Below are 12,855 nucleotides of genomic sequence, written 5' to 3' on the forward strand. Positions count from 1 at the left end.
GACACATGGACCGGAGGATGTGTGATGGACCGGAAGGTCGGCGTGGGTAAGGCCGGAAGGTTTACCCAGCAGGGACGGAAGTCCCCTGAGACACATGGACCGGAAGGTCGGGCCGGAAAGGCGTATGTGCGTAAGTTGTATATTGGGGAACTCACTAAGCATTTATGCTTACAGTTGTTATGTATGTATGTGTTTCAGGTACTAGCGAGGACCGTGGGAAGGCGCCGGCATGATCGATACACACTGAAGAATGTTTCATGATCTTGGGAGTTTGAATAATTGTATTGACTGAATAATTAAACTGCTTATGCCTTGGTTTTTAATGGAAATATTTATGTTTTAAAAATGAAAAATTTAGTTTGAAAATTTGAGTTGTTACAGCGTGACCGGTCGCAAAGGGATTTTCTCAAACTCCGGGAGTTGACTATGATGAGACCTTTTCACCAGTAGCGAAGATTAAGTCTATTAGGGTTATGTTGGCCATTGCTGCATTTCATGACTATGAAATATGGCAAATGGATGTCAAAACCGCTTTCCTTAATGGAAAGTTGGTTGAGGATGTTTACATGAGTCAGCCAGAGAGTTTTTTCAGTATAGATTACCCTAATAGATTGTGTAAGCTTGAGAAATCCATCTATGGATTGAAACAAGCACCTCGCATATAGAATCTTTGTTTCGATGAGAGAGTCAAAGAGTTTGGAGTTTCAAGGAGCAAAGATGAGTCTTGTGTATATGTCAAGGCTAGTGGGAGTATAGTTAGCTTTTTGGTACTGTATGTGGATGACATACTATTCATAAGAGGTGAAGTCCTGGCTTGGGAAGTGTTTCGCTATGAAGGACCTTGTAGAAGCTGCCTATATCCTAGGGATAAGGATTTTGAGAGACAGAAGTAAGAGACTAATTGGACTTAGTCAAAGTACCTATTTGGATAAGGTGCTGAATAGGTTCAACATGCAGGATTCCAAGAAAGGAGAGTTACCGATACAGAGTAACGCTAGACTAAGTAAGACTCGGAGCCCGAGTACAGAGGCTGAGATAGTTGAGATGAGTCGATTTCCGTATGCTTCCGTTGTAGGCTCTATCATGTATGCTATGACTTGTACTCGTCTTGATGTGGCCTTTGCTTTGAGCATGGTCAGCAGTTATCAGGGGAACCCTGGCAAGGCTCACTGGACTGTGGTAAAGAACATTCTCAAGTATCCGCGGAGGACAAAGGATTGGGTCCTTACCCTCGGTGGGAGTGATGACTTGATACTAGTAGGGTATAGTGATGCTAGCTTCTAGAATAATAGGGATAATTTCCACTCTCAGTCAGGCTGGGTCTTTACATTAAACGGAGGAGCAATTACTTGGAAAAGTTCCAAGCAGGAGACAGTGGCTGATTCAACTTGCGAATTAGAGTACATACCTGCAAGCGAGGCAACAAAGGAGGCGATATGGCTGAAGAACTTCATTGGAGACCTTGGAGTAGTACCAACTATAAAGGAGCCTATGGAGATTTTCTGTGATAGTGAAAGTGCAGTTGCGTTAGCCAAGGAACCAAGGGATCACATGAGATCCAGACACATCGACAAAAAATACCATTTCATTAGACATTGAATAGAAGAAGGACTCCTCGTGGCAAAGAGGGTATCATCGGATGAGAACCCAACAGATCCCCTCACAAAGGGACTGAGTAGGGTTAAGCATCTTCATCATGCGAGGCGCATTGGGCTAAAGGATGATATTAGTGTTAGAAATTAGATAGCTTTTGAAATTTGTAAAGTGTTATTGACATTTGAAAATAAATAAAAGTTGTTGTTTATTTATAAGTGTTACTATCTTCTGTCAATCGTTTACCATCATTTCAATTTTTGCATGTTTTGACTTCCAGAATAATTATGTTATGGTATATCATATTATTCAAACCATCCACAGTCAATCATACTTTGGAAGTAGGTAAGGAGGCAAGACTGTTATCAATGGGTCTGCAATTTGTATGGGACAAAGGGGTTGCAGTGTTCATGAGTACTCCTGGAATAGTGATTCGAGTATTGGATTCAACCCACCCTCACTTGTGTCACTTCATGGAATTTATCTTGAGTGATCGTGAGACGGTAATATCATATAAGTATTCAAACCTAGAGATATGATTTGGTTATACATTGATTGTACGAAAATGCGTTGGTAACTCGATGTTATAAAACATTCCTTTGTGTATGATTCAACAAGTAGTAGAACTAGCATATGAGTCGAAGTTTATCTGTTCCTTCTAGTCCATGGAGGATTAGAAGTGATATCTGGTCCCCTCAATGATTTTTTTACCTATGTATCGGGCTCGGTTAGAACTAAATTGATGTGTTCGATTAAGTTCTATGGCAAACAAATCGGAAATCGGGAAACAAACTGGTAGACAATAAGTACGACATTGTTCCATTTATTTGTCCGGATGATATCTTGAGAGCAGAAGATTATATGATCACTTATCTTAAATGGCAGGCCATCTTAGTTCCGTGAGACTTTGAAAGAACAACGATTGTTGATCGGTTCCTGAAGTCATACTTGCAGTTATAGTTATTAGACTTATCCAAGTTGGAGACTGTTGGATAAGCAGTCTAACTCCATAACTATTTCTAGTATGTACTTGACCCGATTGGCATGGTCCATTTGGGTTGCATGGCATCATGATAGTTAGGTAGACGAAATAAGAAGAAGGCCACTTATGATTTGTTAATATATTATAAGTTATAACATATTAATATGAAATAATATTATTAGTATTGATCAAGAATTAATTTTGTGATCCAAAAGAGACTAATTAAATATATAGGGTTGATTGTGTAAATCATCCATTCTTATATAGTGGGCTAATGATCCATGGTTTATTGGATTGGGGTAAAACCCATAGGGTGCTCCATGGATGGTCCATGGAGGTTAAAACCCATGGATCATGGAGGAAATGAAAACCCATGTCAATTAGGGTTTATATGGTGTAACCCTACTTGTGACACACTATATAAAGACCCTATAGGCTAGTATAATCGGCACTAAGTGAAGAACAAGGAGGGCTAGCCGATTTTGAGTGATAGTGTACTTCTCTTAAAGTTATTCCAAGAGTTGTGGTGTTGTGTGAAACATTTGAGGCATCACATTTGGGGTGCTAGGCTCACAAAGTTCCTAAGGAATCCAAGCAATAAGAAAGGTATGTTCTTCTACTAGCTTTTATGTATCAAGTTCCCCATGTCATGCTAGTTAGGTTAAGAACCTTGGAAAAATAAAATTTTCATGTATCTGAGTAAAACATAGATCCAAGGTTTCTAGGGTTGCATGTACACCATAGGAGTGTTAGACTGCTCAAAACCCATCAGTTCTAGTAGGTAGTTGATTAAGCCCTGGATTTAGCCAGCTGCTATTCTGTTTCCCCTACACGCCTTTGTAACGCCACCTGGTTCTGATGAAGATCCCTAATTTCGGATTGGCGGGCGTTCAGTTCGACTTGTAGGGCGTCAGTGCGAGTCCTTTCCAAGTTCTGGTCATCCGTGAGATGACGGAGACGAACTGTGTTGACTCCGGAGTTAGCACGGATCTCCATGCCTTGGTCGAAGTTTGCTCTTCCCAGCTCAACATTGCGAGTAACACGATGCACGAAGATAGGAAGGACTCTGTCTGCTGAGCCTCCCTCATTTAGATTGTAGAAGCTTTGGTCGCCATTGTAGGGCGGTGGTTGTCCCTGCTCATGACTCCACCTTCCCAAGTTTACCGCTCATAGAGGCGTCGGGCCTTGAAAAGTCGAGCGATGGTTAGGATTTTGAGCAACTTAGGGTGGATCATAGACTTCCGTTCCGAGTACGAGTCTTCTTGGACTTCCTCTTCGTTCTCTTCATCGCAACTTTCCTCGGGGTCTTCTATTGTAAGGACCACTGGGTTCTCTTCCTCAGGCTCTGCATCAAGCCATCCACCATTCCCTTGATCGGGAAAGTACGGGTCGCGGAGTAAATGGAATCCAACCATGTTATCTAAGCGAGAAAAGGGATGTAAGAAACATATAATAGACATACTACTTAAGATATTTATAGGATGATCCTTACTAGTTACTTCAATACTTGCGTAGTGCATACCAGCCATATGTAACCAAGATAGAATAGACCATCGAATAAGTGACCCTAACTCTAAGTCCACAACCAAACAAGGGATAGAAAGTAAAGAAAAGATCATAGATGCTAAGTCTATGACACCTTAGTCACATGTAACCTTAGTGTATTCACTCAACAAATAAATACCTTTTAGTTTTTACACAAGTAATTATAGTATCACAAAATACTCCTATAGTATTTTAAGTTTATGTTATGTTCTAAAGTTTTCATTGTAGTAGAGTTGGTAAGTTTTTAGACTTGCTGCAACCCCACAACCATTCCTAGGCACATGCTAATCACTTCTCAGAAAGATATAGTTGATCATGCTATATCACTCCCAGATCTGATTATATGTCCCCAAGCCTAATTGTGTTCTCTAACAACTGAAATACTTTTGTTCTGTTCTACTATGACACTGATCCTAGTATGAATGCATGTATCAATACTTTAGTAAAATATTTTATTATTTAAAAAGTATTAACTCTTGATCAAAGTGTTTTAAACCTGATGTGTTTATAGTTGTATATCTTTTATGGGTTGATATACTCAATTCACTATAAACCACTACTAGAAAACTGGCCTTTAATGACGCGCAAACAAAGACACACTGATAGACGACACGCATTTGTACGTGCCCTAAAAACTAATGTAAGTTTTAAAAAAATTTAAGGATAGAGGACGTGCATTTATACGTGCCCTAAAATTAGTGTCAGAAAAGAAAAAAAAAAGTAATGCAGAGGGCGCCTTTCATAAAATGTGTGTCGTGTAAGTGTGTCGCTTTATAATTTTTTAATGAAACACGCCTTTTAGGCGGGAAATGATACGGTGGAAACAAAATCCCCAAATTTTTTGAAGACCCGCTCATTCTTTTCTCTCCACCTGCCGATGACCTTCATTTTCTCCCCTCCTTCTCTTTGTAAAACCTAGCAGCCGCCACCACCAGAAACATAAAGAACATTCTCTCGATCGTATCTTTATGGTGACGATTCTCTCTCGATCAGATCGAAGACCGCTCACTCTCTCCTTAGAAATCCCGCGATTCTGATCCCCCCTCTCTATAACACCCTCGCTTCCTTCCAGATATCGAAGACCATTCTCTCTCGATCGTATCTTTATGGCGACGATTAGACACAATAATCTCAACATAAAATTGGTAACAGAACTCGTCTTCACCTCTACCCTACTCTATCTACAACGACTCCTCACATTTACAAACCCTATTCCAGTTGCGCTTCTAGCCTTGGTCCTTTTTCTTTATCCGTTCAGCAAATAAGGGGAACACGGCTTCTCATTTACAAACCCTAGTCCAGAAGCACAAGGACTTGGCATGGAGGAGTTCCTGGAACCTTCATAAACCAACTAAATTCAACGCTGTTTAACTATTATATACCATCTCCGTATGTATGATTGAAAGTAATAATTCAGGAACGGCGAGCTCGTCACCGCGGCAACGGTTGTCGGCGTTGATGAGTGCAGAGGCATCATCATTGTAACACCCGAAATCAGAAAGGTCAAGAAAGGAAAGGAAAAACCCTAAGTTAAAGAGGGTTGACTCGTCGAGTCCAGGGAGGAACTCGGCGAGTCGGAGCGGGATCCGGGTGTAAAGCAAGTGACTGACTCGGCGAGTCGGCAAGTGGACTCGGCGAGTCAGGTCTTGGTTGGGAAACCCTAATTTCGGGACTTGGTACCCTATTTAAGCATCTTAATCTCTTCCCTAGGGCTCATTTGCGGCCCTATAGTCCAGAACCAGAAACCCTAAGCCTCCATTGTTGCTCAATCAAGCTTTCTTGCCAATTTGGGTGATTTGAAGGAAGAAGGAGGAAGGCACACATTGGGGATTCAAGAATTGGCAGTAGATCCAGAGTTTGCGAGGTCTTCCAGAGCTTTTGAAGGTAATGAGTCGCTACCTTCCCTCTTTTGCATATAGATCAACCTTTATCATGGGATTTGGGGCTTTTAGGACAAGTTTATGAACCATTTCGAGTTAGAAGCCCAAATCTGAAGTTGCTACTTCAGATCTATGTGTATCTTGGCCTAGAGAATCATAAAGCATCAGTCTATGGGTTGATTGTTGAGCCCCTTTGTCTCAAACCCTAGTTTATAGTGATTTGAGCCTAGATCTCGTTAGCTACACGTAAAGTTTTCCACTTTACGTAAGGAATAGGCTTTAGAAGAGTGGATCTACAGTTTGGAGTCCATGCATGACTCAAAAGTCCTCTGCATGTATGTAGATCTGTATGGACTCGGCGAGTCCTTCGAGTGGACTCGGTGAGTAGCATGAAGATGAGGAGGAACTCGACGAGTGGGATGAACAACTCGTCGAGTCGGATGAAGTTAAGCATGAACTCGGCGAGTTAGAAGAACAACTCGACGAGTTGGTTGAAGATTGCCTTGGACTCGGCGAGTCTATTAGTGGACTCGGCGAGTCAGGTCGCGAAACCCCAATCCCTTCGAGTTGAGATTCGAATCAGTGAGTCGGGTGGAGACTCAGCGAGTTGGACAGGTCAGGACTCGGAAATAGTTGGACTCGGCAAGTCATGGACTGACTCGGCGAGTCGAGTCACGAATAGAAAGACCCTGAGCATATGAACTCGGCGAGTCATTAGGTGGACTCGGCGAGTAGGGTTGACCTGTAAGGTTGACTTTGACCAGGACTTTGACTTTGACCAGAGTTGACCTTGTTGACTTTTAGAGGACTATCAGACTAAGTGTCATATTGATATTGGTAGCTCGGAGAGCTAGAGGAGCAGCGACTCAGGAGATTGTCGATCAGCAGCCAGAGGATTATCGACGGAGCTCAGCAGTTCAGGTGAGTTTCCTTCCAGTAGGAACGGGTCTAAGGCCATAATGCCGGCCCGTTTAGCTAGCAGTAGTTTCCGGATTTTGATCTGATGCAGTAGTTAGTATGTTTGATGCCTTCGTGGCTCAGACAGGATTTATGTGTTATGTGTTCCGGGCTACGGCCCGATGCAGTATGCAGTATATGTGTGTTCATGCTAGTTGATATGTTTATGTTATGTGATGTTCAGTTAGTTCCGTACTTCGGTCCGATGCAGGGGGCAAGGCCCCAGTTAGTCTGGACTTCGGTCCGATGCAGGGGACAAGGTCCCAGTCAGTTAGTCCGGACTTCGGTCCGATGCAGGGGACAAGGTCCCAGTCAGTTTCCGGACTTCGGTCCGATGCAGAGGGCAAGGCCCCAGTTAGTTCGGACTTCGGTCCGATGCAGGGGACAAGGTCCCAGTCAGTTTCCGGACTTCGGTCCGATGCAGGGGGCAAGGCCCCAGTTAGTCCGGACCTCGGTCCGATGCAGGGGGCAAGGCCCCAGTTAGTCCGGACCTCGGTCCGATGCAGTGGGCAAGGCCCAGTATGTGCTTTATATGTTATTGCATGATATGTGGTAGATTGGGGGAGCTCACTAAGCTTCGTGCTTACGGTTTTCAGTTTTGGTTTCATGTACTCATTTTTCAAAGGAGGAGCTCGGGAAGATTGCAGTGCACACACCGTAGTCAGTTAGCCTGGGAATGTTTGACTCTGATAATGAGATTATGTTTTGAATTAATACTCTAAAAATTATGTTATGACTTATGATACAGTTTTGTAAATATGGTTTTAGTAATATTTTAAAAGAAATTTTTAGTCGTGATTTTTGGGTCGTTTCAATCATCATCATCATCATCATCATCATCATCATCAAGTGAGATTAAATTTCAAAATTCTTCATCAATTAAAATGAATTCGATGGCTTCTCCTTCGAATGTCAATATGGGTTTCTCGGAAAGGGCGTTATCAGCCACCAGGGCAGCGTTTTTGTCTGCCATCATAGTTAACCCCCTCGACGTCGCCAAGGTACTATTTTTTTAGATTCCTCTGCAATTCGTTGGGGTTTCTGCAATTCGTTGGGGTTTCTAATTCAATGGTTTGTTGTTTTCAAAATTAGGATTAATCGATGCTGGTGGTTTGGTCACACGCCTTCTTCACTGTGGGATAGAGATCCTCTCCCATTGTTTCTGCTAAGGTAGATTTCATTGATTTCTCGATCATATATCTACTTTAATATCTCAAACCTCTGTGTCTCCGTGTTTGCAATTGCAGGTAAACAAAGGGTCCGTTCCTCCATTGTTCACACTTAAAGATCAAGACGGTAAAACTGTGAGTATCTCGAAATTCAAAGGCAAGCATCTTGTGGTCTATTTCTACCCTGCTGATGAAACCCCTGGTTGCACTAAACAGGTTCGAATCACATTTTCTTGTGTCGTTATCCTTAAAGAAATGATCTTTTCAAAGCTTACATCTGCTAATGTTGGATGTTTAAACATCTTTGGAAAAATTATTGTTGATTCTCGTCTAGAAAGTATATGAGTAGATAAACAAGATTTGTTATGCAATCTTTAGGCATGTGCATTCAGAGACTCTTATGAAAAATTCAAGAAAGCAGGAACCCAGGTTATCAGGATTAGTGGTGATGATGCAGAATCACACAAGGTAATAATAATAAGAATCAATCTCTAATGTTTCAATTTTAAGCTTGGTAGATGTGTACACATATCAATTAGTACACACATACACATGTATATCCATTGTTATTCTTTTTTTAATGTGTAATGAAGTAACATAAGTTTTTTATTATTGTGGTAGCCATTTGCAAAGAAATACAGACCCCCATTTACCTTGCTGAGTGATGAGGGTAATAAAGTCAGCAAAGAATGGGGAGTCCCTTCTGATCTTTTTGGAACATTGCCTAGTAGTCAGAAAACAATGCCCATCTGACATCTCTCTCTCTCTCTCATGCCGAAGAACACGATTTGAAGGATTACCAATCAAGAATGATTGGTTATGGTTATGATTTAAAAGGAAAAGAAAAAGGAAGTTGAGGTAGTTGGATCTTTTTTTCTCAAGGGACATGCAATTGGAGGGTTTTAGGCCCACATGAACTGTCAAAGTATATTCTTGCTTCTTTCTGTCGGATGTTTCCAACTGTGTTGGTGGTTGGTTGGGTAGCCATGGAAATGAGCTTCAAATATAAGATCCAATGCATCTGTTCATGAGGCTTTATTAGGCGCAATTGTACATAACAAAAGATTGGTACTGTTTTGTTTTTTCTATTTCTATTTAATCTTATTATCCCTCTTAAATAATCTCTTTTCTCTTTTATTTATTTATCTATTGATACCATGTTGTGAAGTGTTGAAGCAGATTAGCTAGACTACTAATTCAGATGTTCCATATGATGATGTTGTTGTAGGGTGTTTTATGGGATAATCTCCAACTTAGTGTTGCACAATATGTAAACAGTGATGTCCATGTATCAGATTCATTTCAGAAGAAAGACAAACGAATTACTGGCCTTGTTCAACGCCAAAAAGGCAAGCAAGGTCGTATTCGGAAAAACTTATCTAGGAAGCATGTTAAGTATACTGGAAGGACAGTTATCTCCCCTGAACCTAATCTAAAGATTACAGAGGTCACTCACTCTCACTCACTTGCTTCCCCATTTTTCTTTTTTCTTTTCTATGGGAGTATTTATTATTCAAGGTTGGAGTTCCTATCAAAGTGGCTATGACTTTAAGCTACCCTGAGCGTGTTTCAGATCACAATATATAATTTTAACTCTTACATATGCAATGCCTAACTTGCTTTTTTTTTAATTATAACTCTTACATATAATTTTAAATCTTACATATATATGCAATGCCTAACATGGATAGGAATAAATATGTTCATGAGGTTAGTCTCTGTTTCTAGCCATGGATTGTTCATCGAGCTTTTTTATACCTTTATTTTGCTATTATAAATTAAGTAACTATACTACTTAGGTTGCAAGCAAAACAGGTGGCCTTCCAAAAAAGAAAGAGGTCCTTCTAGAAGATCATGATCCTGTATGGCTAGAGCTTCACCATTCACATATAGCAGATGTATGACTCATGGGCTTCTTTTGTCTAGTTCTTACCAGATGCATTCGGATTTTTTTTGATAAATCATGCATTGTCAGGCTAGTGTACGGTTGTATGACAAGATGACAAGCTTTGTGTCCAAGAATAAAGTCGCACAGATGCATGGTTCAAGGTCTGTTTACATGTCTTCATATATGGCAATACCTCGGCTTTCTGCAACTGAAGTGCTTTATGGTTCTAGTGAAGGTAAGTTATTGTTAATCTTAGATATTTGCAGAATTGGGTTTTACTTGCTTTTAGTGTTCCTTTTATTGTATGTAGGTTTTATAGGCATTACTTCATTATGAAATGATAAGAACACTTATATTTGAGGTTTGTATATAGTTAGTTGTGTCAAGATGATATGTTAATGGTTAGAAGATATGCTGCTAAAAATTTGGGGAAATTTGCTACTACTATGGAACCTTCTCATCTCAAGACTGAATTCATGCAAATATTTGAGGATCTTACACAAGATGGTAACTTTTTCTTACTTTTGTTATTTAGTGATACTTTCATCCAAGTGCTCTAATATGTAAAATGTTATCTTTGTTCAATGGTTCATGTTGTTAGTCATCTTAGAGATGATCATTTCTTGATTCCAATATTTATAAGCTTGAAACAGGTAATCATTACATTCATAAATACATATACATGAATGGAAATAATGTTTGTTAGATCTTAACTATAAAATGGTTTCATTTTGTTATATTATAGGAGAATCTACTGAATGATGAAATCAGTAAACTTGAGAGAGATATGGAAGCACAAGAAGAACATGTCCAAAATTGTCAAAAGGATATGAATACTTTAGAAGCTCGAATATCTAGTTATCGCAAAGGTTTCAATAAGCATAAGTCAAAAAGAGACGAGCTTCATGATAAACGAAAGTATATCTTTGTTCCTTTTTGTTTTTGATTGGAGTATTATAGTATTTCATTTTAAATGTATCAGATGCTGATTTTTTTAAAGCTTTTTAGGGATTTATGGTGGACAGAAAGTGAAATTACAGGGTTGTTGGATATTTTATTGAACTCACTCCTAATGCATCTGAAGTGATAAGTCTATTTGTTCCTTGGAGGATAATATTGTAATTGTTCTACTTGTTCTAAAGCTACATTTCTATCATATAGACACAGTTAAATTTTACGAATTTATCCCAACCTAATACCCATACGCATATGTCCATTTTAACACACGCCTACATTCAACTATCTTCAATAGAAAACTATCATTTAGAATAAAAAAATATATATTAAAATTTAAATATAAGGAAGCATATACCTACAACCAAGCTTCTAGAATAAATTTCAACTGTGTTTTGGGTTGGCATTGCCTCTCACTAAGTTTTGCAAGCTGAAATTTTACCAGATGTTAATAAACCTAATAAAATACTAAAAAAAAGACTTTTTAGTTTTAATATAATATTACCAAAAAAATATTGGAATTCTAACTTACATGAACTGTTTACATATGCAGTAAATCTCAAGTGCTTTTTGCCTCGACTGTTATTGTGAAAAAAAGAAACAAAGTATTATGTATCTGAAACATAAATTTACAAATATATAGAAAATTACAATTATGCCCTTGTATACCGATTGGTTAGTAGCCCAACGTTCATAATAGTGAGTATATCTCTCTAAAGAATTCTTTGCCATTTCACTTCTGTGTTCAGATTCATCATACTACAAATGGAAGTGGAATGAATTACAAGATTAAAGATTTGAGACTTTAAAAAATGAATAATTGTAATGTTTTATTGAATTTAGAGTAAAATACAATTAGTTTTATTATATGATGTTTATAATTCATGCATGTTTACAGCTGCATTTGCAACCTTTTTCTAACATCAAACCCACATGTAGTATTTAATTGTTTATTTACGGTTGTGCCCCTGAACTATTATGTATTAACATCCATAAGCCTTTTGTTATCATGTTAGTTCAAATTCATAAAGATACTTATGATCTAGATGAATATAAACAAGTCTTTCTAGTAGCCCCACCCTTGTCACACCCCCAGACCAAGGATGGCGGAAACGTCCGAGAGTGGAGGACTTCATGTAGAGTATCACAACAACGAGTATAATGGTGCTCAAAGTAAATACAACCATCATAAATATAATTGAAAAAGTTACACCAAAGTATATGTTTACATGATTTGAATCAATTACATTATGAAACAAAATGAACTGTTTGACGATTTATCGTCCCATCCTCAAAACGTTGTTGATTTCCTGTTTTCACTGAATTCCTGAGAATACAAGTAGTTTTGAAAAGTGTCAACACAAAGGTTGGTGAGTTCATAAGAGATTTTATTGGAGAAGTAAACCGTTTTCCTTGTAAAAGTGATAGAATATGTATCCAGAAAATCCAATATTTTCTTTATAAAATTTATGTAATGTAGTCTTACAACCGACGACCAAAATGTATAAGTAACCTCTCTTACTAATAGAAAATGATATGTGTTTGAATTGACATAAACGCGCTTGAATTAAATGAAATTCCCGTAAATCCTTATGTTTGTTAATACTCTATGTATATGTAGTCCTAAATCTCAGGACCGAGAAAATAACAAGTATTGTCCATACTTAAAGTTATAAATGTGGTTTCAAACGATGTGTAGTCATAAATACCAAAACCGAAAGTGTACAGTAATATCTGTACTTATTGAGATAAAAAGTGATTTTAAAATCGACATAAAACTCATTTAAGTTTTATAAAAATCCCGTAAACTTTATGTATTGTTATATCCCTATGTGAGTCGCTATAATCATACTATGACTAATGAACCTGCCACGACGTTTCTCAGGC

The 12,855-nt window shown here is 38.7% G+C and overlaps 1 protein-coding gene across 1 annotated transcript; it reads left to right on the forward strand.

Annotated features, from left to right (window-relative positions):
- Positions 1-7,850: 7,850 nt before the first annotated feature.
- On the forward strand, positions 7,851-10,129 carry LOC111880456 (peroxiredoxin Q, chloroplastic). Its single transcript, XM_023876889.1, has 5 exons — positions 7,851-7,958; positions 8,205-8,342; positions 8,505-8,594; positions 8,748-8,871; positions 10,080-10,129. The coding sequence occupies exons 1-5, from the start codon at positions 7,851-7,853 to the stop codon at positions 10,127-10,129; spliced, it is 510 nt and encodes a 169-aa protein (XP_023732657.1).
- The last annotated feature ends 2,726 nt before the right edge of the window (positions 10,130-12,855 follow it).

The sequence above is a fragment of the Lactuca sativa genome, chromosome 6 (assembly GCF_002870075.4).
Source record: "Lactuca sativa cultivar Salinas chromosome 6, Lsat_Salinas_v11, whole genome shotgun sequence".
Classification (NCBI taxonomy): domain Eukaryota; kingdom Viridiplantae; phylum Streptophyta; class Magnoliopsida; order Asterales; family Asteraceae; genus Lactuca; species Lactuca sativa.

Excerpts from the sequence above, each read along its gene's own strand:
- LOC111880456 (XM_023876889.1), top strand. The coding sequence starts at position 7,851 with ATGGCTTCTCCTTCGAATGTCAATATGGGTTTCTCGGAAAGGGCGTTA. Across the intron at positions 7,959-8,204 it reads ACCCCCTCGACGTCGCCAAG|GTAAACAAAGGGTCCGTTCC; the intron begins GTACTATTTTTT and ends TTGCAATTGCAG. Across the intron at positions 8,343-8,504 it reads CCCCTGGTTGCACTAAACAG|GCATGTGCATTCAGAGACTC; the intron begins GTTCGAATCACA and ends TGCAATCTTTAG.